Source organism: Gymnoscopelus braueri, assembly GCF_963280865.1.
Source record: "Gymnoscopelus braueri genome assembly, chromosome: 8".
NCBI lineage: Eukaryota > Metazoa > Chordata > Actinopteri > Myctophiformes > Myctophidae > Gymnoscopelus > Gymnoscopelus braueri.
In genome coordinates this window covers 41,086,019-41,113,955 of record NC_137609.1, presented here as the reverse complement: position 1 = coordinate 41,113,955, position 27,937 = coordinate 41,086,019, and the positions used below count along the sequence as shown (strand labels likewise).

The 27,937-nt window shown below is 43.2% G+C and overlaps 1 protein-coding gene across 1 annotated transcript; it reads right to left on the bottom strand.

The window, feature by feature from the left end:
* Positions 1-1,314: 1,314 nt before the first annotated feature.
* Positions 1,315-26,145, bottom strand: kl (klotho; the record flags this gene model as incomplete). The annotated part of the gene is made up of 16 exons (XM_080436124.1): positions 1,315-1,522; positions 2,187-2,319; positions 4,839-4,965; positions 5,900-6,011; positions 6,883-6,990; positions 8,310-8,488; positions 9,623-9,818; positions 13,411-13,646; positions 15,710-15,859; positions 20,816-20,921; positions 21,468-21,630; positions 22,534-22,613; positions 23,029-23,195; positions 23,937-24,200; positions 24,638-25,013; positions 25,793-26,145. 16 exons carry the CDS (start codon positions 26,143-26,145, stop codon positions 1,315-1,317), a joined length of 2,958 nt encoding a protein of 985 aa, XP_080292250.1.
* Between the last annotated feature and the right edge of the window lie 1,792 nt (positions 26,146-27,937).

Below are 27,937 nucleotides of genomic sequence, written 5' to 3'. Positions count from 1 at the left end.
GTTTACGTCGGTAGGTGAGTAACGACACATCAAAGCTAACACTTAAAATGTCCGGAATTCTCCTTTAATAGTGCACAAAAACGTTCTGCAGCCACCAGCTGTACTCCCACAATATTTAAAGGTGATGTAAGTGCCATTTTTGGTCATTTTGATTAAAACAAAGTGTTGATGGTGGACCATTTGCCGAAAACAGCAGATCTGCAAGCTTACTATTGGCTATTTTTGGCAAAGAGGTTTGGTGTAGTAGAGGGGGAAAAGCACAGTACAGAGCCAACGGTGACGTTCACTAAGTAGTGAGGGTTTAAGAAGTTAAATGTCTGAAAATACACAATGACAAAAAACAAATACATTTATACAACACTGACAGTGCTGTCAATGAAAAAGTGTAATCTGCAACATCATTTTATTCAATAGTGGGGGTCCTTGCTTCATTTCTCTCAGCTAAGCTGAGCTATTTAACACTTATTGTATCGAAACAAAACAAATATCACTTACTGCACCTTAAACTACTACAACAAAAATATGAAACCGATTCAATTCCGCGCATCATCTGACGCTGGATGGTGGAAGCCTCGTTCCAAAACGTACTTTTCAGGATTCAAATAAAGACATTTATTTGAATCAAAAGTAGCAGATCTACAAGCTTAAAACGCGTCACTTCGTGCCGCGAGCTTGTAGATCTGCTACTTTTGATGCTTTTGTGTGACGCTGTAGTGTAGTAGGATCAAGTTGGAGCATTAACTTACGAAAAAACACAAAAAGTTAGAATATGGAGATTTTCTTCCCGGCAGCAACGATATTATGTTACGGAGCAGATGAGCCCACAAACTGTGTGGATTTTTTACATTTAACCCATTGAGACCTGAAGCCGATTCTACATGTCTCCTAAATCTCAACAGTTTTCTGAAAAACCTATGTTTCTATGTCAGTGGTGCTCAATCTTTTTCATGTCAAGGACCCCCAAAATTATATGTATTTGGCCGCGGACCCCCATCAAAATATTTTGTTCCAGGGACCCAGAAGCAAAGATTTGAGTTAAAAATGTTCGCTTTAAAAATATACATATTCAAAGATTTGCACACATTTTCACGATTTTTCATAAATAGCAGATCTACAAGCTCGTAGCGCGGCACTCGGTGCCGCGCTATGAGCTTGTAGATCTGCTATTTTTGAATAGCCTAAAGTGTAAAATAATGCTTTTTAGCTCAAATCTAAAAATGACACAGTTCCAGGTATTAATGGGTTAAAATGCACAAAAGCAACACGTATAAACTTTTAAAAAGCACGCCACAGTGCCCCAGCGTGGCGTTGTCGTCAGTAACAGTCCTTTTTGTTCCTCTGGGCTGCGTAGTAAACGATGAAGCCTAGGGTGACGAGGAAGGCGGCGGCCACCAGCGTCAGGAAGGCCATCACGGGCCTCTTGGACAGGACGTGGCAGCCCAGGCAGGGCTGGGGCGCCTCGCTGGGACACTGCTGGGCCGCCGTGCCCTCCACGGGGAAGCCGTTGTGCTGGATGATGTTCCTGTAGTTGGGGGGTTGAAATAATACATTGGTAATGTAATTGCGATTAAAAATTCATTTTGTATTTTAGCTTCGAACAGTGGATCGTGTAAATCAAATAGTTGTTTCTGTTTGCATTTTAGGCATTTAACCCTTTAAGACCTGAGGTTTTTTGAAAGTTTTGAAATTTTGAAACATTTTGAAAAAAAAAACTAAAACATTTTCTTTCAAGATTTTTTTTTCAAGATTTTTTTCAAAAATAGCAGATCTACAAGCTCATAGCGCGGCACTCGGTGCCGCGCTATGAGCTTGTATATCTGCTATTTTTGAATAGCCAAAGACATCTAAAGTGACACAGATGCGTTCCAGGTATCAATGGGTTAATTGTAAACAAAGAATTGCAGAGTGCAGATATGACAAATAACTTAAATATACAAAGCTTATTACGGAAAAATACAAATAAATTACTGACAATGACTGGTGCCAATAATCAAAATAATATATCTTGTAATTTTAGGCATTCAAAAATAGAAATAATAATAAATGGCGGAAATAGATGATCGTACTAGCTCACTTGCAAGCTTGTATTATACAGAAGAATGGAAACGATTTGGACGACAATGCAAAAACAATTTTGATTATCTCAAATAATTGCGATCAGGGGAATATATATTTATTCTACTGACCTGTAGTTGGACAGCGAGGCCTTGACGATGACCTCGTCCTGGACGTGGCCGTACAGGCCGAAGCCGGGGTCCCGCTGGTCGCTGAGGGCGTAGGCGAAGTACCCCTTCAGGTTGACACCGTCCATGAGGTACGCTGTGGGGGAGAGAGATGATGATAATAATAATAATACATACAATTTATATAGCGCTTTTCTAGATTCTCAAAGTCGCTTTACAGAAAACAAACAAAATAATAGGACGTCTGAGGACGAAAAAACAAAAATACCATGCTACACTACGTCGTTCAATGTAAGAAACAAAGAAATGCTATGTTACACTATGTCGTTCAATGTAAGAAACAAAGAAATGCTATGCTACACTATGTCGTTCAATTTAAGAAACAAAGAAATGCTATGTTACACTATGTCGTTCAATGTAAGAAACAAAGAAATGCTATGTTACACTATGTCGTTCAATTTAAGAAACAAAGAAATGCTATGTTACACTATGTCGTTCAATGTAAGAAACAAAGAAATGCTATGCTACACTATGTCGTTCAATGTAAGAAACAAAGAAATGCTATGTTACACTATGTCGTTCAATGTAAGAAACAAAGAAATGCTATGTTACACTATGTCGTTCAATGTAAGAAACAAAGAAATGCTATGCTACACTATGTCGTTCAATGTAAGAAACAAAGAAATGCTATGTTACACTATGTCGTTCAATGTAAGAAACAAAGAAATGCTATGCTACACTATGTCGTTCAATGTAAGAAACAAAGAAATGCTATGTTACACTATGTCGTTCAATGTAAGAAACAAAGAAATACCATGCTACACTACGTCGTTCAATGTAAGAAACAAAGAAATGCTATGTTACACTATGTCGTTCAATGTAAGAAACAAAGAAATGCTATGCTACACTATGTCGTTCAATGTAAGAAACAAAGAAATGCTATGTTACACTATGTCATTCAATGTAAGAAACAAAGAAATGCTATGTTACACTATGTCGTTCAATGTAAAAATTTAAAAAATGTTATGCTACACTTTCACCAAGTGTAAAAAAAATTTAAATGGCACCATAGATGACAGGTAAGCACCGTAGGAAGCACCATACAGTAGATGACATAGCCAATCTACAAGCTCGCAATGTGTAGCGAGTCGACACGTTGTCAGCTCGCTGATCTGCTATTTGCAATTTTTCTGAGCTTTTTGAATCTCGTTTGATTTCGAAAAACTAAATCAAACACTAAAACTAATAGAAACTAAACTAAAACTAAGCCTTTTCACAAAATGGAAACTAAACTAAACTAGCAAACCCACTTTAACCCATTTTGGGTGGGAACCCCTATTTGTAACTATACCGTTCAAGACGGGAACCCCTTTTGGGGTTGTTGTTGCTATCTACAGTATAGAGCAACATACATTTTTGGACTTTTTTAATAAATATTTGACGTTTTTCAGAAAACTTAGGTCAGGATTTAGAAGGCGTTTTTAGAATCGGCCTCAGGTCTAAATGGGTTAAAAACTAAAGAAGTGAAAAAACGAAAGAAACATTCAGAACTATAATAACCATGGCACTCTGTACATATACAGGAGTAGCAGCCCTACTAGGTAGGTCACACGTGACCTTGCCAAAGGTCATTGCCGAGCACTGGTTGTTGAATAATAAACTCGACATGGTCAGGCTTGTGTACAGCCAGTAACCTTGACTAGAACAACACAGGACTGTGTGTGTGTGTGTGTGTGTGTGTGTGTGTGTGTGTGTGTGTGTGTGTGTGTGTGTGTGTGTGTGTGTGTGTGTGTGTGTGTGTGTGTGTGTGTGTGTGCGCGCGCGCGTGTGTGTGTGCTCTCAGCTGACCACCTCCTTTGGGGTCAGTGAGCTGAATCCCCATCTAATAATTAACTGTTCTAAAAACTGGTCAAGAAGAGAGCTTGTACAGGAATGTTGACCTCTATCCTGCTTGTAAACCAGCATAATGATGACATCCTTAATACCACTTCAAAATGTGTGTGTATGTGTATATATATATATATATCTGCTATTTAGTTGGTTCCAAAAACTGTCCATTTAAGTTGTTAAGAAGCTGTATTTCTGTGGACACACCCACAGCTCATTGAAAAGGCTGGCTTTGACTTTTTCACCGCCCACTTGTAGTCTCATCAAAGCACTTTTCTCTCTACCCGTCTATCTCTCTATCCATCTGTCTCTCTACCCGTCTATCTCTCTATCCATCTGTCTCTCTACCCATCTGTCTCTCTACCCATCTGTCTCTCTACCCATCTGTCTCTCTACCGGTCTGTCTCTCTACCGGTCTGTGTCTCTACCCGTCTATCTCTCTACCCGTCTGTCTCTCTACCCTGTCTCCTTTGCCAAATGGAAATGGTGATCAGTTTACATACTTCTGTCAGCTGTGGTGGACAGGCAGTAACTAAGTACATTTACTTGAGTACAGTACTTGAATATCGGTACTTTAATATCTGCTATTTTCATAAAATCTTGGGGGGAAAAAAATCTGCAATCTTTTTAAAACATAGATCTTTTTGGCACAAAATATTTTCAGATGGGGGGTCCGCGGCACAGACAAATACATATTAATTTAGGGGGTCCTTGACATGAAAAACTAGTAGCCAAAAATAGTACCCAAATCGTGCGTGTGTGTTTCACCTTTGAGAGCCTCGTTGATATAGTTGTACAGGTAGTAAACTCTCAGCGTGTCCTTAAAGCGGGCCGAGTCCTCCTCTGCACCGTTGGCCATCACATAGACGGGCACGTTGTTGTAGTGCTCCTTCACCTTAACACACATTAAGATAGATTTCTTTGGGCTATTCAAAAAACAGCAGACATACAAGCTCATAGCGCGGCATCCCCAGATGGGATCCGGGGATGCGTGGAATCCCCAGAAGCAAAAATTTGAGTTACAAATGTTCGCTTACGCCACAGTGCGCCAGAGTGCACAGCAGCTACAGTCAAAAATAACAAGGGCCATGAAGAACGCAGGAATGTAGACAATACTTAAAATGCACAACAGCCTGCAACATGCCTAAACCAAACACATTTCAAAAACTACAAAGACAAAAAACATTTACAAAAAAAAAAAAACACACAACAAACAAACATAACAATTTAAAAAAGACAAACATTTTTTGGGGGCTAGCGGTATGGAGCCTTCTTGTGGCGGCCCTGTTCTCACTAATTTCACTGTACCACCCCCTTCTCTACAATTGCTTATTCCTTTCGATTCTTCTTATTGTTATTTTCGAGCTGCGTTCGCTTCCCGCGTTCGCGCGTCTTACTTGTATATATATTCAAAGATTTGCACAAATGTTCACAAGCTTGTATCTGATTTTTTTTTTAATAGCCAAATAAATCTAAAATGACACAGATGTGTTCCCGGATTGAATGGGTTAATTGATTGATGGAACATTCTATTGACATTTTTCAAGTACAGCAGTGCATCGAGGTAAAAACGCCACGCGACACAAAAAAAGCTGAAAGGATTATTTCCAGTGGTGATCCATTACACATTCAACACTCAAACATTTGGACAACCGGCGCAACACACAGCGACACAGAATATAGAATATCAAAAAATATGAGAGTGTACAAATGGAACCAAATGGATCCTTATGGGTCCATTTGGTTCCATGTGTACACTCTCTGAGCTATGGGGGTCCTTGAAGCTGACTTTGTTATTGTGCACCAGTGGATGCGAGTGACTTTCTCACCCAGTTGAGGGCCTTTCTGAGGCCCCAGGGGACCACAGGTCTGGTGGATGGTGGTATGATCCACGTTGTGTCCATCATAAACTGGACCTCCAGTCTAGCTTTGTACATGTACCTGCACAACACACACACATACAGTAACTGATGGTAAAATATACAAATTAAGACATGACCAAAAATCTCAATTATTTTCTATTTAGGAGATAATGGAAGGAAATATTTAGAGTGGCCACAATTGTATAAACTATATAGGGCCCAATGTGCAATTCCCAATAGGAGATATGTTTCTTCCTTGGCCTAGTGGGGATGTGCGTACAAAGTTTCACGGCAATCGGGGCACTGTGTTCATGATTTGAGGCATGAAAAATCTGACAGATTTATCTTGCTCACATGACTATAGAGATGATGTGTACCAATTTCTGTGCTGTTAGGATAAAATCTGTAGGAGTAATATAAAAAAAAATGTTTTGCAAAAATCTGCTTCCTGGTGGCGCTATAACAAACCGATGTGAAAAATTTGGGGCAGAGGTTCTGTCCTGGCCTTCGTGCCTTCGGTCTCGCAGAGACAAAAATAGCCGGTTAATTGTGTAAAAAAAAATGTATTTTTACCAATTACCCGAATGCCCCCCCCCCCCCCCAGTTAAAAATCACTATGACGGGCCTGGCCCGCGGCGTGGCGATCCGGGCACCCTAGGCTGCAATGCCAGCCTGACAGTGTGTTGCGGGTACAAGTCCCGTTTCCAACGACCTTTGCTGCGTGTCAATCCCCAACTCTCACCCCATTTCCTGTCAGTCTACTAGTCTTATAGATAAAGGCATACAAAAAAAAAACTTTAAAAATCACTATAACGATAGAAAGTAATACATGCATTTTTTTTAACACTCATCTTTGAATTATTATCATTTCAAACTAATAAATGAACCCTTGTTCTAAAAAGGCAAAGGTGTCCTTGTATGGGTTAAAAGCCTCAGAGGATGTCCCTTACGAGTCCTCCTTGGCGTGTGTCGCCAGCATTGTGCTGAAGTGACTGATGGCAAAGAAGTCGTACGTCCCTTTGACCAGCTGTCTGTCCTCCTCATTGAACACCGGCAGGCTGTGGACACACACACACACACACACACACACACACACACACACACACACACACACACACACACACACACACACACACACACACACACACACACACACACACACACACACCATCAAATCTTCCGTGTTAACTTAACAAAAAAAATGAGGCTTTCAACAATGATTATTAATTGAAACTATATTGTGTGTTTACAAGACTAACTAAAACAAACAAAAATCTGAGAAAATATCCTTAGTTTCAGTTTTTGTCAATATCCAATATTTTCTAAAAACAATCACTTTTCTTTTTTCAAAAATAGCTGATCTACAAGCTTGTGAGCTTGTAGATCTGCTATTTTTCTGAGCTTCTGAATCTCACCCCTGACTACAACTAAAGCTAAACTAAAACTACACCTTGGTGCACTCTCAGAGTCCCTAAAATTATGGGCATGTTGGCTGCAAAATTGTAGATACCGATATCGCCAAAAACGTCAAATAATGACCGATATACCGGCCAGACTGGTATAGAGTACCGAAGTCCCGACGTTACTCGTTCATCCCCTTGGTCGTAAAGTAATTTCTCTATGGAGAATAACTTTGGGTCATCTCAGAATCGTCTCATATAAGAATTGTGGTCCAAAAATATACAAACTGCCTCTGCGATATTATCAGGGTGGTGGCTCTGTATCGTTTATGATAGTCAGTCACTCATATTTGATACAGTCTGTTTCTGGTGAAAATGTAATTAATTCGGCGACGGTAACGTTAGCGTCTTCTCGCCGTCAGTTGATGCTTCATTATCCATATGAGTCAAACCGCCGGGATCATTTGTTTATTTTTGGAACACAGTTCTCATATGACGCGATATTGAGCACGTCTATGGGAATTCAGAATGGGGGGGAAAAAGCGTGACCCGGGTAGGATGCGTACATTACGTCGATATCGGTCAGCTACCAGTAGGCATGCAACGATTCACTCAACTCACAATATGATTCAAATCACGATACTAGGTTCGCGATACGATTTTTCACACACATTTATTTTCCGGACAAATGACCGGAAAACCTTTTTTTTTTTGTTTTTTCTCTTACACAAATCCAGTATTTTCTTCACTTTTTTTTTCTCTTATCCTCTTTTCAATACAATAGCAAATGACTGAAAACTTTTTTTTAATACATTTTCTTACTAAGATCCTGTATTTTCTTATTTTACGCTCCCCTCTGCTTTTTGCATCGCGATACATGTGTTTTATTAAATCGGTTTAAATTGTCACCAGCTAGAATCGATTTTTACGATACATGGTTACATGCCTAGCTACCAGAGATGAAGTGACCTTCGTACTCGACTGAGTTGAGCTGACGCAGCCAGCTCCTCATGCCCGCAGGGTAGTCCCCGCTGCCGAAGATGGGCTCTGCGAACCAGCCCACCCGGAAGTCCAGGAACCTCTGGGCCGGCTGCACGTCCTCGCGGCTGTACGAGAAGGCCGGCTCCACCCAGTCCATGTGCAGAGCCATGGACACCTGGAACATGTCGGAGACGTTGCAGTGCAGTGGTGACGTGAAAAGAGAAATCGGTAACACTTCTCTTAACCCATTGAGACCTGAAGCCGATTCTACATGTCTCCTAAATCTCAACAGTTTTCTGAAAAACGTATGTTTCTATATCAGTGGTGCACAATCTTTTTCATGTCAAGGACCCCCAAAATTATATGTATTTGGCCGCGGACCCCCATCAAAATATCTTGTTCCAGGGACCCCCCAGAAGCAAAAATTTGAGTTAAAAATGTTCGCTTTAAATAAATATATATTCAAAGATTTGCACAAATGTTCACGATTTTTCAAAAATAGCAGATATACAAGCTCATAGCGCGGCACTCGGTGCCGCGCTATGAGCTTGTATATCTGCTATTTTTGAATAGCCTAAAGTGTAAAATAATGCTTTTTAGCTCAAATCTAAAAAATGACACAGTTCCAGGTCTTAATGGGTTAAGACCCATTAAGTCCGGGAAAGCATCTGTGTCATTTTTTGATTTATTTGGCTATTCAAACAATAGCAGATATACAAGCTCATAGCTCACATATGAGCTTGTAGATAGCAGATATACAAGCTCATAGCTCACATATGAGCTTGTAGATAGCAGATATACAAGCTCATAGCTCACATATGAGCTTGTAGATCTGCTAATTTTGTTTTATCGAGAACATTTGTGCAAATCTTTTTGAATATATACAGTATATGTTTTAAAGCAAACATTTGTAACAAAAATCTTTGCTTCTGGGGATTCTACAAAATGTCTTCTAAATCCTAACAGTTTTCTGAAAAACATATTTCTATATCAGTGGTTCTCAAACTTTTTCATGTCAAGAACCCCCCAAAATTAAATGTATTCCTCAAAATATTTTGCTCCAGGGACCCCCCAGAAGCAAAGATTTGAGTTACAAATAATAATAAAAAAAAGATCCTGTATTTTCTTCCCCTTTTTTTACGTGCCCTCTGCTGTTTGCATTGCTTTATTTTTATGTTTTAAAATAGATTTAAAATGTACTTCTATATTTTAATCGATTTTAATCGATTTACGATAAATCGTTACATGCCTATGTACGACGGAGCGTAAATCAGGCATTTGGGAGAAATCTAACAGTGTTCTGACTGACCTGGCCTCCCTGCGTGCGTCTGAACTCTCTGTCGTAGGCGCGCCAGGCCATGGCGTGGGCCCTCAGCATCTGGTGACCCTCCTGGTAGCTGACCACCTCGTCGTTGGGCTCGTTCAGGGTGATCCACAGCTTGACGTGAGCCCCCAGCTCCCTGTAGCACAGCCTGGCGTAGGCCGCAAAGGCCTCGGGAGTCTCCCTGCATGTTGGAACACATGCAGCAGATTAGAACCAATCGCTACAAGAAGAGACACGTTTTATAGAGAAGAGGACAGAAAAATGGATATACATACGTATATATCGTTGCTGTCGTGTCGAGCAGTCTCCATAAGTTAACTATTTGTGTTTTTTCTAAATGAACCCTTTAAGACTCCCAGAAAAGCGAAGATTTGAGTTACAAATGTTCGCTTCAATAAATATATATATTCAAAGATTTGCACACATTTTCACGATTTCTAAAAAAAATAGCAGATCTACAAGCTCATTGCGTGACACTCGGGGGCCGCGCTATGAATAGTAGTATCTGCTATTTTTTAATGGCCAAATAAATCTAAAATGACACAGATGCGTTCATGGCCTTAAAGGGTTAACGGCCTACTTGATCATCATCATCAAGAGTTGAGCTTGTAGATCTGCTACTTTTTCACAACATAAGACTCCTGCGGAGACAATGCAAGCTTTTTTTTCTCGGCTGATAACGGCAAGGCGCTCGCCTAAGAGCGCTTCCAGGCACCCGAGTTGAAAATATTTTAGCTTTCGGCAATTCGGCAGGCAAGGGGAAAGTGCCTCGCGTGAGCAGAAGGTTTTGCCCAGCACAACGCCAAGCTGCTGGAGTTTCCAAAAAACACTGCGTTCACTTGTTATAAACAATTAAAAACATGCGCTGCGGTCAGGAAAAAAGAACATCTTGGTGGACACAGGGCCTTAAGAGTCAGATTTTGGGAATGGTGTGTGGCTCAAAATGTGGATGTCAGACTTCATGTGACCAGCCTGTGACATCACTCATCTATGTCATAGATATGATGTCACAGATGACTGACGTCTCAGGCTGGCCCACATGAAGTCTGAGATCTGAGATGATCCACATGATTCCATTTTTGCCAGACCCAAGGGGTCGGGCTTACATGAGGCTTTGTACCTGTTTCGTCCATACATCGGCATGGTCACTTTGTCCTCCGGCCCCAGCCAAAAAAAATTCTGTCCCCCAAAAAAATCTGTCCATACATGGGCATAGAAGGGACACACGTCGTGCGAAGCACGACGTGTGTCCCAGCCATAAAAGTCTGTCCCCCTTTCGTCCATACATGGGCATAGACACAGGCTGACACGTCATATGAAGTCTGAGTCTGGCAGAACCAGGTCTCCTGGTCTTGTTTAATTGCATTTAGTTTTTGTTATTTTGTTTGTGGGCTGTTAGTTATTCTTTTGCTGTTGCTGTTGTCATGGCTGCCAGTTCCCACCTGATGTCGTGTGGGAGTTCCGACCGCTCCAGACCGTACTGAAGAACTGCAAGCTTGCATAACGTCTTCAGACTAGGACTTAAGTCTAGGATGTACAGGTCATCAGTTGTGTATCTGTCTCCCCCAAAGAGGATGACACGAACACCCACCATGCAGCAGCAGCACATGTTTATCATTCTGCCTTTCCCCTTTGGCTCAACCTTCGTCCAGGAGAAAGTCACTGGATTGAATTTCCACAGATCACTGAAGACCAGGCGAAGAGTAGAGTTGTCACCACCAAATATGTACAGCTCTCCCTTGTAGGCGAAGGCTGAATGATTACTGCGTCCTTCTGGAAGAGGCTGTGCAGAAGGAGAAGGCGTGCTCAGCCAGCAGTTGGTCTGTGTGTCAAACACTCTGATGTTGTAGCAGTCGACCCCCTCGTCCCCATAGCCCCCAAAAACAAACATCTTTGTCCCGATGATGGTGGCAGAGTGACTTGATGAAGCGTATCCCCCAAAGAGGATGACACGAGCGGCCGTTGGAATGCCTCTGGTGTCTGGAATTAAAGACCAGACCATGGTGGTGGTGTCCATCTTGTAGATGTCATTAGTGCATCCAGTCAGCCGGTTCCATCCTCCATAGATATACATGACCTTCCCCAAGACACAGGCTGAGTGGTTAAACCGTCCCTCTGGAACAGCCTCAGAAATCTTGGGCTTGAACCATCTGTGGGTGTCGACGTCAAATGCATAAAGCGTGTTGCAAACGTCCCCATTGATTGTTGTAGCCCAGTCGTCTTCCTCGTGTATTATCTTAAAATTCTCCATTCCGCCCCATATGTAGATGGTGTCTTCTATTAGCACAGCTGTGTGGCCACAGCACATGGGTGGAACCTCAAGCGGACGTTCAAGGAGGACACGGTACAGGCACACAGACGCCAACAGGAATAATGTCCGAACAAAGGGCACCGGCTGGAAGGGCTTAATAACGAGCAAGAAAGTCATTAGCCACAAGGGCCGCCAGCCGGGCGTACCGCGGGCATCAAAGGCTCAGGCAGGGAACAGTTAGTGAAGAGAAGGGGGGGGGCGGGGCCGAAGGAGCGGCGGCGCCCGAACTGTGACCCATAAGGGTTCACTGAGGATTTTACAGTGTAGTATTACTAGTTTAGTTCGGTGATTCTCAAGGTTATTAATCTCAAGGACCCCCGGTTTGATATGCATCAGGTCACGGACCCACATTTTTAATTTCTCTGGGACCCCCAATCTACACTGTAAAATCCTTAGTGTTAATTTAAATGTTCCCTTACAGACCTATAAGGGTCCCTTTAGACCGAAGTCGATGGGGCTTGGAGCGGGCTGAAACCTTGCCCAAATTCTGAGTCATACTGTACATCAATGGTTCTCAGCCTTTTTGAACTGGGGACCCCCCATAATAACCATATTTGGACTAGGGACCCCCCACCCTGACAAGCACTTAGAATTGTAGGGGTTGAGGCATTACATTTTTAGTTTAACTAGGTTCCCAAGATAAATATAGTGAAAATAGCAGATCTACAAGCTCACAGAGGCGTTGTGAGCTTGTTTCAAAATGTTTGCCTCTTTCTTGTATTAATTGACAATTTGGCCAATGTTTGACCAGTTTTTATAGTGTAGTTTGTTGATTACTTTTGATGCAGTAATCTCTTTTAAGGTTATTATTATAATATAATTTTTTTAGGTATTAAAAAGGTCTTAAGGGACAAAAAAGCCATTGAGAACAGGGGAAGACCAGGCAAATGGTCAAATGACCAAGCAGCGACGTGCCCAATGCCGTCAGATCAACATGCACTGATGTGAGACACAAAATAAAACTATCCTGCGGATAGAAGGATCGGCGATGCAATAGTGAGTGTGAGGGCCGCGTAGCGCTAGGCCTGTCACAATTATTACATACTCGCCTAATCACAATTTGTAAATGTTTTGGAATGTTTTTTTTGCATTATCTTCATAATCGTCACAATCATGTTGAAAAATGCTCATCTATTCTCAAACATTTTCCAAAATAGTAGAACTAGCTTGTAGATCTACAAGCTCAAAACGTCGCATGATGTGACACGTTTTGAGCTTGTAGATAGGCTGTTTCCACTACTCATTTTCGGTTTTTATAAGTATAAACTTAACTTACAATTATTTATGTTATTTGTCATATCTGCACTGTGTACCTTTTGTTCACGAATCCTAAAAGCCAAAATAAACCGTCAAGTAAAATGTCATAATTGTGACAGACCTATGAGTACGCCCAGCGAATATCTAATTAATTAGTTGGATTAACTGCTGCACCCGTAGTGCTGGTGATGTACGTGTCTCTGACCTGTTGAGCCACTTGTTGGCGCCGTCCAGCGGGGCGGGCAGGCTGGTGCGGTGGCGCGTGTGGTGCCACAGCGTGACCACGGGCGTCACGTTGGCCTGCAGCAGCTGGCGGGTGAAGCAGCGGTAGTAGCCCAGCAGGGTGGCGTTGGGCTGGGACACGTCGCCCGTGGGCACCAGGGCCGACCAGTTGAGGGAGAAGTGGAAGTGACTGACCCCCACCTGCTGGATCTCATTCACCTATAGCAGGGATGGGCAACTTTGATCATGGAGTAGGCCAATATACTTTTTTTTTGGTGCTATTTTTTAATTGAAATCCTGAAAAATAACATTTTTATTTTCAAATGTATTTAGTTATACTTATGTTAACTTTATGAACTTAAATACAAATACATTGGACATAAAAATACAATAGAATTGTAATATAGTCATTAAGTTACTAATATAGACTGAAGTAATTAAAGCGGGTCATGTTTGCATGTTTGGAATTGGAACAGCTGAAATCAATAATACATCAGCATTCCGATATTAACCTGCGGGCCGCATTAAGTGAAGGTGGGGGCCACATGTGGCCCCCGGGCCGCCAGTTGCCCATGCATGACCTATTGGAACAAAGTGGTTCTCAAAGGTTTTAATTTCAAGAACCCCCGTGTTCTCTCCTCCGAGTCATCAGTGCCCATACCCTAGGTGGGGTTGGCAAAAGGGCCTCTCTGTGTGGAGTTTGCATGTTCTCCCCGTGTCCCCTAGGGTAGGTACTAGTGATGAGCGGGCCGACCCGTAACCCGCGGGTCCCGCGGGTCAACCCGCGGCGCGGGTGGTCGAGTCAGGATTTCAGAGGCAATTATGCGGGCTGCGGGTGAGTGGGTCAGCCACTCTCACACGCAAAAAATATATATATATATTTTGAACAACATGCTTGTTTATTTAGCCCATGACAATGTTGCGCTACTGTAGACATTTAAAGCGACTTTGGGTACTTAAAAGAGCGCTATATAAATCTGAGCTATTATGATGATGATTATCTTTATTTTCCCACCGCGGGTCGCGGGCGGGTTGAGCCATAGATTTATATATGGGTTCGCGGGGCGGGTTGAGGCGGGTTGGGTTCCGTGGCGGGGCGGGGCGGGACGGGGCGGGTCATGAAAAAACCCGACCCGCACATCACTAGTAGGTACCCTCACAAAAAACATGCAGTAATCCTGGTCTCTATACTGCCTCCCCCTGGTCAAAAAGGAACTGGTTGGGATAACGTTTTCCTTCCACGCCTACCGGGGAAACTCCCCCCTGTCAGGTGATAAGAAGCGGCCTGCTCACTCCTCATGCATTGAAGGAAGCATGAGCTCAGTTCGGGGCTCTCCCCAGGCTGGCAGATGGAGAGTAGTGCCCAGGATTACAAGCTAAGGCATTGGCACTGGGTGAAAAATGGGTAACAAAATCGTGGGATAAAAAAATATAATACAAAATCAAGGACCCACAGTTTGATATGCATTAGGCCTCGAACTCTCCCCCCATTTGACCAAATTTTATATCTATGGGACCACAATCTGTACTATAAAATCCTAACTCTGAGAGTGTACAAAATTAAACCCATTTTACCCATCATTTCCCTCTATACCAGCAGTTATCAGCCACTGGAATAGTGTGGTGGTGTTTACCTGCCAGAGTTATCAAATGGGGGTCCGTGGCCGAAATGTATATCAAACTGTGGATCCTTGAAAAGGTTGAGAATCAATCACTATTGTATTATTAACCCCTTAATCCCCAGCATCCGTATCCTGGGGAAAATAGCCGATCTACAAGCTCACAACGTCGCAATGCATTGTGAAAACAGAAAAGTCGCTATAAGTATAGAGCCAAGTCAAGGGACTCCGGTCAACCAAGTATAGGTATTAGGGGCGGCCATAGCTGAGTGGTTAGTGAGCCCGCCTAGGGAGCCAGAGGCCCTGGTTGCCCCAGGTACGATTCCAGGCCACGCCAGCATATGTGTCGATGAAATGAAATTTGTCCCTGAGCAAGACTCTTAACCCCTAATTGCTCACAGGCCCTCATTGGAAACAAGACCGCAAGGACTTTCATGAACGTCCTGTTAAAAGGAATTATCCTTATTAAGTGCTTAAGAAACAATGTGTGGCTACAGTACATGTTTCCATGGACAAACGGGTGATGACATAAGAACTGACGAGACTCCCTCTTTCTTTGGCGTTTCACCCTGGTGGGCATGGTTACTACACCTAACCCTAACCTCAAAACCACGCCCCCACCTGGGCGAAACACCGTGGAAAGAGGGAGTCTGAAGAACAGACCTGTTGTCGGATGGTGGCGTAGTTTGCACAGTGAGCCGCCCGGCGTAGCGGCGGCGCCACCAGGCCCTCCACCTTCTTCAGCTCTCCTCTGTTGGAGATGTTCCACACGTAGATGTTAGGATCTGCAAACTGTGTGGGCACCGTCTCCACCTGGAAACACATTGACTTTGACTTTTTTTTAAATGCCAAAATAGCTGTTCCACAAGCTCACCAGAGTTGATTTCGTCGACTAAAACTATGATAAAATGTTAGTCGACTACCTTTTTTCACTGACGAAAATGAAATAAAAACTAAATAAAAACTAAGCTAAGATATATACTAAATATAATTGACAATTTCGTCAATAAATAAAAACTAGGCTAAAATGTTATGGAGGGACTAGTGGAGAAGAGATCCAGTAGAATTAAGACAAGTCATTTTATGTTTGGTTGCACTCGGGTGCCGCTCTCTGAAAATAGCCGATCTACAAGCTCACAACGTTGTGAGCTTGTAGATCGGCTATTTTCAGCATGCAACCAAGTGTAAAATCAAGCATTACAACGCCATCAAGGCCCGCCAAAATACATTAGATTCAGTCGACTAGAATCTTATGATATTTAGTCGACTGAAACTAGACTAAAACAAAAACATTTCAGATGACTAAAATATGACTAAAACTAAATGGAATTTTATTCAAAAGACTATGACTAAAACTAAATCACAATTTGTTGTCAAAATCAACACTGAAGTTCACGTGTTGTGAGCTTGTGAATCGGCAAACATTTGCTGCTTTTGTGTGACACTGCAGTATGACGAAGTAGGCCATTCATTTACAAAGAAACAGACGCACAAAAAGTTTAAATGTGGAGATACGAGGTTTCTGCCCGACAGCAATGATAATATGGGCAGACAGCTCGTGCACATATTATTTGCACGTTAGCTGTCAAGGGAACAACTCGCTGACCAGTCACGTGACGATGTGTCCTCTATCCTCAAACACACTGCTGTTGCAATGAACCCAGAAGGAGAGAAACTGGGCCAACCAGTGGTGTAAAGTAACTAAGTACTATATGTACTATGTACTCAAGTACTGTACTCAAGTACTGTACTTAAGTAAAATGTTGAGGTATTTTTTACTTTCTTCAGTATTTACAATTTTCAATACTTTTACTTCTACTCCACTACTTTTCACCTCAGAGGAAATTATAGTACTTTTACTCCACTACAAATATATGAAAGCTTTAGTTACTATAGTGACTTTGTAGCTTTAGATTATTACAAAACACACATTAACCACTTTAGCCCTGTATTACATTTCGGCCATTTGAAAAAAGCTGATCTACAAGCTCACAATGCGTCGCGATGCGAGCTATTTTCAAAATATTTTTTTTAACTTGTGAAATGGGACATTCTGCACAACGAGTACTTTTACTTTTGTTACTTTAAGTAATTCTGATGCTGACACGTTTGTACTTTTACTCAAGTGCATTTTTTTATACGGGACTTCTACTTGTAACAGAGTACATATCTACGTTGCAGTATTGATACTCTCACTGTTTACCTACACACCATGCACACGCAAATACAGGCCACTGGGGCAAGGGTCTTCAACAGGGGGCGGGGGAACACGCTGTGACACGTTGTGAGCTTGTAGATGCTTGCTATTTTTGGCAAAGAGGTTTGGTGTAGAGGGGGGGGGGGAAGAGCAGACCACGTACAGAGCCAAAGCAAAGTATTGAGGGTCTAAGTGGTTAAGTATCTGAAAACACATATTAACAGGAATCCAACATATTAGTTAATAGAAGAGATAATGTGTAAATAAATAAACCAAAAGCAAGTCTACGAAAAAGTTTCATCTGCAACACAATGCTATGCATGTAGGGGTCCCTGCTTCATCTCTATCGCAGCTAAGGGGTCCTTGGCCTGAAAAACATTGAAGACCCCTGACCCAATACATGCACAGAGTAGATAAAGGACATTGGGGTAAATCAATAGAAGGCATCATCAGCCCTGCTGTATTTAGCTGAGTGAGTACCCAACACATTGATTGCCTAGAACGAGTTAAAACTCGTTTTTTATTTTGTATTATTATTATTTTTGACCCAAAGACCAAGGAGATATGATTTTTCGAAGATCTAGACTCCTATCCACTTCCTTGTTAACTTAAAACTTAAAAATTCTGTATCTCGGCTCCTGAGTACTTTTTTTTTCTCAATGAAAAATCTCTGGCAATAAACTGCAAAAAATCTGAAATAATTCTGGCAGGTTATATGTTAAAACCTGGCTGATTCTACAAATGCCTTCTAAACCAGTGGTTCTCAAACTTTTTCGTGTCAAGGACCCCCAGATTGATATGTACAGTATTTGGCCGATAATGTTTTGTGCCAGGGACCCCCAGAAGAGAAGATTTGTGTTAAAAAATTCTAAATGATTAAAAAAATCTTCTTTCAAGATATTTCAAAAATGTAAAAAATAGCATATGTACCAAAAATAGCAGATCTACAAGCTCACAGCACGTCACTTTGTGCCGTGCTGTGAGCTTGTAGATCTGCTATTTTTGAATAGCCAACACTAAACATCTAAAATGACACATGATACTTTCCTGGTTTTAATGGGTTAAGAGAGGATATACAGTACAGTAACGTACTTCTCTCTGCTGACTGGACTTTCACCACCCAGAGCTAGTGCCAGCAGTGTTGCCAAGTCTGCTTATTATAAGCCAGTTTGGCCTTGTTTTTCTGTAGTCCCTTATACATATTGGGTTGTGTTTTTTTGGGCTGGTTTCTAAAGTGTAATAGTTTATTTGGACTTGCTTCAGTTTAACCACTTTAAACACACGATCTTACCTTGTAGATCTTTTTTTATGTTGAAAAACAATTACTAAATCGTCTGGCGACGATATAATTCAGTACAGTATACTGAATTATAAACCAAGAAGGTGGGGTCTTCTTACATCAGAGGGTCATGATGACCCCCCCCCCCCCTTTAACAGTTTGAATAGACAAAGTTAATATACTTTGTTAATGTTTTCCATAAGATGACAAGTCACTGTCTGACACATACTGACCTGACTACACCTCTTTACCCATATACAAACTGCAGTGTGTGTTTACCTTGTCACTTGCCATGAAGAAGTGGTTCTCAAACTTTTTTAAATTTCAACCCCCAATGTGGTATGCATGGACCCCCATAACTCTGAGTTACAGGTGGACCCACAAGGGTCCATTTGCTTCCTAACTATCCTAATGATTTACCTGAGGACCCCCACCTTAGACCCCCCCCCGGTCCTGATTCTCACTTTGAGAATCACTCACCATAAAGAACTGATCTACAAGCTAACAACGCACCACTGCACGACGTGTCGTTAGCTTGTAGATCAGTTCTATTTGAACTTACACAGGCACATAAACGTGCACACATATGCACAGAGTGTATACACACAAACATACACAATTACACATACACACTCACATCGTATGACCCCTATGCACTTAAACAAATACACTGTATAAGCACACCAGATCGATAAGTAGACAAACGACTACATCTACAGTACACACTCACTTATCCTATATACAATTGAGAGATCGTCTCTCTTCCGGTGGTGCGACTGAAGGCACTTCATTTTTAATCATTTGTTTCGGCGAAATAACGACAATAACATCTCACATGTCACTACAACACCAGTCATAACGTGCGCAATTCATTCACGCAGTTATTCGTCCACTTTTCATTGCTCAACACACATTTGCCCCCTCACACCATAATTAAATCCGTCCAACACAAAATTCCCCACACATTACCGACACACCGGAAGGTGAGACCTTTTAGGTGCCTCAAAGACGTTGCCAGGTTGCGCGAGAGTAATACGCAATCCGCTCCGTCAATTTTCCTCCGGACGACAAAAGGCCAGCAACAAGCCACCAGGTTGATGCCAAAAACACCACAGATGGGGACAGACACGCTGGATCTATATAAATAACATACCTATGCCTATGGACCTTTCAATATATTCTACATATACATGTTATATATTATTAAACGCACTTTCTCTAACCAATTTACACCCACTCCTGGACATGGCAACGTCGCTCATCGTTCTGTGATTGACAGCAAAAGTTGGCCAATCAGGTGGCGAGTTCGCAGCCTCAAAAAAGACGAACGGCAGCCATTGTTGGTTGTGCGAGTCAGGGTGCGAGTGCCTTCACTTCTTATTTTCGCTTATTAAACGCTCTCAAACTTCTTCTTTGAGGCAAGGAATTCACTTATAACATATCGTTTGGATAGAATTCAGTTGTTTCACTTCATATGTGTGGTCAATTAATCATGACAGAGCCTATTTAAAAATAAAAATTCAGAGAACCGGCAGGGTCGAACAGTCACACGCATGTATCCGAATAAGTCAACCTATTTTGCCAATAGCCATCTCAAAAGTCCCGCTGCGTCATGGCTGTCCCCCCCGCCCCACCCCCACCACACACACACACACACACACACACACACACACACACGCACACACACAGGGAGAGAGAGGGAGGGTGGGAGAGAGAGAATAGTCAGCCAAACAGCGAGAGATAATTTTCGCTGACGGACAGACACAGACAGAGAGACAGAGAGGGAGAGAGAGAGAGAGAGAGGAAGAGAGGGAGGGAGGGAAAGACAAAATAAGCCAGCCCTCGCTTATTTTTGCGCGGACGTAATTTGTTTGTCATTGTGGTGAATGTTTGCTGCTGATGTTTGTTGTGTGAAGCTTAATGTCAGAGTGTTTGTGTTGGAGCGCCTCAGTGCGGCTGCTGAGTTCATGTGCAACATCTTGCATGCGTGGCTGTGTTCACAGTTTTCCTTCGCCGTGTCTGTAGGTCACGGCCTGGACCCCTAAGGGGGGGGGGGGAGGGGCGATCCTCTGGCTTTTTATTTATTTATTTTTTATCCCATGATTTTGTACCCCCAAACGACATTTTCTTTGGCGGGGTTAGGGGGGGGTACTAGAATTCTGCCCGCGTAGCGGGCAGAACTTCTAGTACAGTACAAACAAGTACACAAGCGCGTGCAGCACACACACACACACACACACACACACACACACACACACACACACACACACACACACACACACACACACTGTACCTGTATAGAGTTGGCTGACACTCCCCATGCGAAGTCACAGGGAAAGACACCTTGAGCAAGTCTGTTCTCTGGCAGCTCAGGGAAGCCGTTCCTCTGGATGACCTTCCTGTAGGAACAGATCCTAGATCAGTCCTCCCGACACCAACACACATTTGTTAAACGATCATAGGAACAGATCTCCATCGCACGACGGTGTCATTTGCCATAAAGAAGTGGTTCTCAAACGTTTTTAATTTGTGTGTGCATTAGGCCATGGACCCCCATAACTCTGAGTTGGACCCACAAGGGTCCATCAAATGGATCAGTCCCCAAATGTGTACATGTACATGTGTTAAAGGACCATTATATACCAGTCTAATGTTGACTTCTAGCCATTAGCAGAGATGAGGAGCCTTCATCTCATTGAGGGGACCCCACTTTAACCCTATATGCTTGACCGGAGTCCCTCAGGGCTCTATACTAGTGTCTTTTCTGTTTTCGCTCTACATTAAATATCTGTGCTGAAAATAACAGATGATCAAGCTTGTTGATCTGCTATTTTCTGCAAAAGTCTTCCCCACAATAAGGATGCTGGGGGTTTAATAGGTTAAGAGCCACTGGTGTACTTATTTTACAAATGTTGAATCCAAATGAATTAAAAGTAAATACAGACGTGTAGAAGGTGGCGGAGGTCTTGGGCTCTCTCTGCATGGCGGGGGTCTTGAAGTCCACGAAGTAAAGACCCCGTCGGATGCCGTACTCGCGGTGCCACTCGAAGCCGTCCACCAGCGACCACGCCGTGTAGCCGATGACGTTCACGCCGTCGATGGTGATCGCTACGGAAACGAACGGACAAAGACAACTGATGGGTATGATGACCATGGTTATTGTAGTTAAGAAGTTGCTTCATTCTTTTTTTTTCTTCTTTTTTTTTTGACTTCATGTTAATCAATTTCAGTTTGTTTTTAATTAGACTTTAAAGCTGGTTTGCTGCTAGTTCAGTTAAGTTTTTATTTTGTGAAAACACTTAGTTTTAGTTTAGTTTACTTTTTTTTATTAGTTTTAGTGTTGTAAATGTAATTTGGGGTTGTCGGGGTGAGACTATAATATACTAAAAACTAAAAGTCATATTGGCGTCTTTAGCCGCAGATGCCAATATGGTACAAAGCACAAATATCGGCCCGATATATCGGTAAAACCGCTATATTGGCCTACCTCTAATAAATACTGTACATTGACACTAGGGATGGGACGATAAACGCTATTATTATCGTGATAAAAAACGCTCACAATAATCGCATCGCAGAGATTTTAATTTATCGTGAAATTGTCAATTCACCTTTGCCGAGCTGCATATCCGGACCGGTACCACTTAAACCCTCTAGAATTGGTAAAACGCACCTGTAAAGAACGTACTTTATACAGTCTTTTTTTCTCTCTCTAAATCTCTTTGCCAAAAATAGCCGATCTACAAGCTCACAACACGTCGTGATCGGCTTGTAGATCGGCTATTTTTGGCAAATGTTCCACCCCAAGTAGTTAACAAAAGTGGCATTTTAGAGTTTTAAGCATATTTTGATTATCGCGATAATATCGTAAATCGCAACTATTTTGGTCACAATAGTCGTGATTTTCGTATCGTCCCATCCCTAATTGACACATGCATGGTTGCTTCCCCTCTCGTCGTGGCATCTGATAAAGAAAACCAATGAAGGAGGAATTCAAGGTCAACCGCTCACATTTCAGTGCTCCTGCGATGAAACTCTTGAGGTAGTACATGTGTCGGGGGTCTTCTGTTTTGGTGTTGCCCAGAACGTACCTGCATGGGGGGGGGGGGGTATTGGAAGACCGCAATCAGCCAGAAACACTACAACACACATCAATCCTGGAGTCTCCATTATTAGAGTTGTTCCGATACCGAAACCAGTATCAGAAAAAGCTGCCGATACTGGTTAAAAGCTGCTATCGGTATCGGCGAGTATGCCAGTCTATGCCATTCCGATACCACCACCGTAATTTATCACATGATATGCCATTTACAGTAATCAATTATTTTGATTACACAGATCTTCTCTTATGGGGGTCCCTGGCACAAAACATTTTCAGATGGAGATCCGCTGCCAAATACATATCATTTGGGGGTCCTTTGGCAAGAAAAAGGTTTGAGAAGCACTGATTTAGATGGCATGTGTAGAATGGGTCTCAGCAGGTCTTAATGGGTGAAGAGTGTTTACCATCCACTCTGCACCACGAAGATGGGTGGCTTGTCGTACTCGGCGTCCACCCAGTACAGCAGCATGCGGAGGTCCAGCTCCTCCGTCTGGCCGAACTTCAGGCTGTCGTTGATCAGGTGGAAGCTGAGCGAGGCTCCGTGAGACAGGGCGAAGAAGTCCGCCGTGCCCTTATGATAATCATTCAACTTTATTTTAAGAGGCTTTTTCAAGACTTGAACGAAACCAAGATATAATACCGCCATAAGGGAAAAACAACAACAGTCAATTAAAAAGATGGTGAAACGACTATTTAAAAGTGAATAAAAGAGGCAATAAAAGCTAAGAAATGGCCTTGATATAAACATATGTTTTCCAGAAGTGATTTAGAAGATGACTTTGCCTAGCCTTAGATTCTCAGGCAGGGCATTCCAGAGGCCAGTTAAACGAATTGGGCTTTAGACCAGTGGTTCTCAAGCTTTGGCCGTGACCCCCCCAACATAATCAGATTTGAACTGGGGACCCCCCAGATAAATATTGTGAAAATAGCTGATCTACAAACTAACGCCTTGCGTTGCGAGGCGTTGTGAGCTTGTGGATCGGCTATTTTCAAATGTTTTGCCTCTTTCTTATTATTTGACAATTAGGCCAATGTTTGAGCAGTTTTTATTGTATAGTTTGTTGATTACTTTTGATTGTGTAATGGTATTTTTTTTGTTGGTATTTAGGTATTAAAAAGGTCCTAAAAGTCCTTAAATTGTCACTTCGCTGTCATCTGGGGACCCCCCAAAAATCACCCACACAGGTTGAGAACCACTGCTTTAGACTTCAATCATCAATCCATAAACCTAACATTACAGTAATCTATTATTTGTCAGACTATTGACATGTGGGACTAATGGGCAGCCCCCCCCCCCCCCTCAGTGATCTACCTTGATCCAGTCGCTCTCCTCCTGGGTGAAGGAGGGCAGCCTGTGGCCCAGCCTCTGCTTCATGCAGGGCGGGTAGTCTCCGTCGGTGAAGAGGGGCCGGGCGAACCAGCCCAGCACGTGGTCCAGGGAGCACTGGCAGTCCCGCAGGCTCTCCAGGCGCGTCTGGGCCGGTTTGATCCAGTGAGAGGCCAGCGCCATGGACAGCTTCCCGCCCTGCCGCGGCCGGTAGTGGCGGTCGTACAGGTGCCATGCTGCGGCGTGGGCCTTGTTGGGAGAGGACAGTGGAAAGTAACTAAGTACATTTACTCAAGTACTGTACTTAGCCACTTATAAGAACTTGCAATCTACACCACTGGTTTTTTTTTTTTTTACTTTTTACTTGCAGATTTTTGGCATAATATTGTTTTAAGAGCCCGCAAAGGCTGCTGAGAGCAGTTTTTCTGGACGGAGCTAAACACCTCACCCGATGACACTCTCATGTGAGTTTCAGTGATGCCATCACAAATTCACGGTTCTCTGTCACATTTATACGTGTATATGTTCAGCATTTTGCTTATGATGAGCAATGAAGGCCTCATGGAATGTTAAAGGTCTCACTCTCAACAACCCGGTTAAGCGTCGGAAAGGGGATCATGCATTAAATAACAACCGGTATCCCAGTCTAATGACATTACTTATGTGGGTGATCAAACGCCACTCACTTTGAGGAGGTTGTGTCCGACCCGAAACGGCAGATCCGGGTCACTCTTGATCCCGGGCGCCACCACCCCGGTGCCGTAGCCGTGCCAGGCCACCATGAACGGGTTGTCTATGGTGATCCAGTACTTCACGTCGTTTCCGAACGTCCGGAAGCAGAAGTCGGCGTAGTCCCTGAACAGCTCCACCAGCGCCGGGTTGCTCCAGCCGCCCAGCGTCTGCTGGAGGCTGTCGGGCAGGTCCCAGTGGTACAGGGTGACCACGGGCTGCACGCGGATCTCCTTCAGCCTCCGGATCAGCGTGCGGTAGTAGTTGGTGCCCACCTCGTTGTAGCTGCCGCGCGTCCCATTGGGGAAGATCCTGGCCCAGGACAGAGAGAACCTACAGCGGTGGAGGCGGTGGAAGAAGAAAGGAGGAGTACGATTTTTTGGTAACAATGCCCATTCCTTCACCTGAGGCCGATTGTACAAATGTCTTCTAAATCCTAACAATTTTCTGAAAACATTTATGTAACTATACCACTGGTGCTCAAACCTTTTCATGTCAAGGACCCCCAACAGTATATGTAGGCCTATTTGGCCACGGACCCCCATCTCAAAATATTTTGTTACAGGGACCCCCAGAAGCAAAGAATTTAGTTAAAATGTTTCCCTTTAAAAAAGATATAAATATTTGCACAAATTGTACACACATCTCAGGAACCACAATGCCTACTATAGAAGCACTTTTTAGAACTCTTTATGGAGGACTTAAAGGTGACATATGATATGAGTTAATAGAGAATAGACAATAGACTCCAATATATGTTTGGTAATAATAATCTAAATCTACAGCCGTAACTAAAGTTTACAAATAATTATAGTATAGGAGTAAAAAAGTACAATAATTGCCTCTGTGATGTTGCGGAATAGAAGCATAAACCATAAAGTACCTCAAATGTGTACTTATCTGGGGCGGCACCTCTCAGCAGGGAGTGCTGGGCGGGAGGAGTAGGACGAAGGCCCTACGTCCTCCCGGTGGGGGCTCCTCACTGGCAGGTGAGTCAATATGAGTGTGTGGGGAGGAATTAATTGGCATAACGACCAAATTGGGGGGATAAAGGGGGTAAAAACAAATTGGCAGTAGGCTATACAGTACATTACTTTCCACTCACCACTGACCTATAGTGGCTCACCCCGAGCTGCTTGATGGCACGGATGTCGGCGTGGACGTTGTGGTAGCTGTCGCTGCCCACGTCCCCGATGGTCCGGCGGGTCCCGCCGCGCGTGAACGTGTCCCAGATGGAGAGGCCCTTGCCGTCCTTCTCGAAGGCGCCCTCCACCTGGTACGCCGCCGTGCCCACGGCCCACATGAAGCTGTCGGGGAAGGTGTCGAAGAGGAAGGCCTTGTCCCCCGGGTAGGGCAGCTTCCTGAAGCGGCCCCAGGTCTTCAGACCCGCGTAGGGCTTGGCGTCCGTCGCTCCGGACACGAAGAGGACACACGTCCAGAAGAGGCGGAGGAAGACAACACGCATGGTGCTGTTTTAGAGAGAAGAAGTTGCAGGAGCGCTACTTGTGTCCCTCAAAGCACCGGTGCTCATGGAGGAGGGAACAACAAACATCAATCAATCAATCCATTCAATAATTTTCAGGAAAGAAGTGAAAGTTATGACCAAAAATATGCATTAAAAAAATATCCAGGTCCAGGCACTCCAGGGTAGGTAGGTCCAAAAAGTACAGAAGGCCTTCAATTCAAAAGGGCAACTAGATTATTATTAACTACATTAAAATACATCAACGCGCGTCGGCTTGCGCCTTCTATCAGGCGCTAGTGAGACAAAGAGACCTATTATTACGCATATCGTGGTGTTTTGGCATCGATGTCTCTCTGACAGAGGCGGACGAGCCCCCAAAAACCACACCGATATAGTAAAAAGAAGAAAAAAAACTGGTTATTAATTAGGATTGATTCTTAACCAAGCTATAGGAGGGTTGGAAGTGACCGAAGCAGTGCTCTCTCTGGAGGTCTGTCTGTCTGTCTCTCTGTCAGCTGGCCAGCTGTGTTTCACCTCTCAGACCCCCGCTTAGCGAGACCTGGTCAATGATTCACCCGAAAGCACTTGACGCACGCAGGTCTCCAGGCAGCACATAATGTGAGCAGCTCCAAATGATCAATCTCTCTTCAAGCAAACGGCCATTTGGACCGTGCACGGCGCGCAATAAAAGAAAGAGCAATGCTAATGGCGTTGACGGGAAACAGAAGGCGGTGGTTGATGTTTTAAAACGGGTAAATTGTTTGCGTTGATAATGCACAGTAAAAAATCCTGTTTTCATTTAGCTCCGAGGGGCTACGAATGGAACGAAGACGGATCCCGGGTGCATTTGTAAACTCTCAAGAGTTACCAAATGGACAAATTGAACACTGAGGATTTTAACTGTGTAGCTTGCGTTAAAATTAACCACATGAAACCTAGCATTCCTATTCCGGGGCGAACATTCAGTGAAAAGAACCAATTTACAAGCTCACAATGCATCACAATTATGCTTTACTTAGGCTATTTTCAGTGAAGAGATTTGGTTTGGAGGGGAGAAAATTACAGACCCATGGCGGACTCTATAGTCTATATACAAAGTACAGTACATTGTGCAGGGTTTAAGTGGCTACGTTTAAGTAACCTATGCCAAATTAAGTCTGGCTTTGTGTTTTTCTCGCCAGAAACATTTCCTGGTTCCCTGAAGGGAGAACGGGACAGAATTTTATTATGACCCCAGGAAGAGTCACAGCCTTGTTTATGATGACTCCAGCATCTGTCCTTCTTATCACACAGCCTCAGCTGGCACACATTATCATAACCTGCCAGGTTCAGGAAGGGGGCATATTATGATCATATTTCAATAATACAGCACCCATCTGTTTCTATTAAGGGAGGACCACACACGTCCTGTGCTAGCTGACCTAAGTGTGTGGGCAGGGGTTTATAGGGGTGGATCATATCATGTTCTCATACAATAACTTACAGAAAACCCCTTTGACGATACTGTACTTCTTTGATTGTCAACGTCTCTGTCTCATATGAAGCTGATTAAAGGAGCATTTCACCCCTGGAAGAACTTAAGTCACTCAATGTTAATAATATTTGTTGTAGATAACAGTAGCAAAATTAGAATTTTGACCCTATGGCCAGAAAAATATAGAAGTCTGTGTGTTTGACTGGGCTTTGACTGGACTGGGGGTTGGCATTACTACAATGACCATAATGCTTTGGGGCACTGCCCTTCCTTGTGGGGAGGGGAGGCTGCGTGGGTTGTGGTCTACATTGTAGTCAG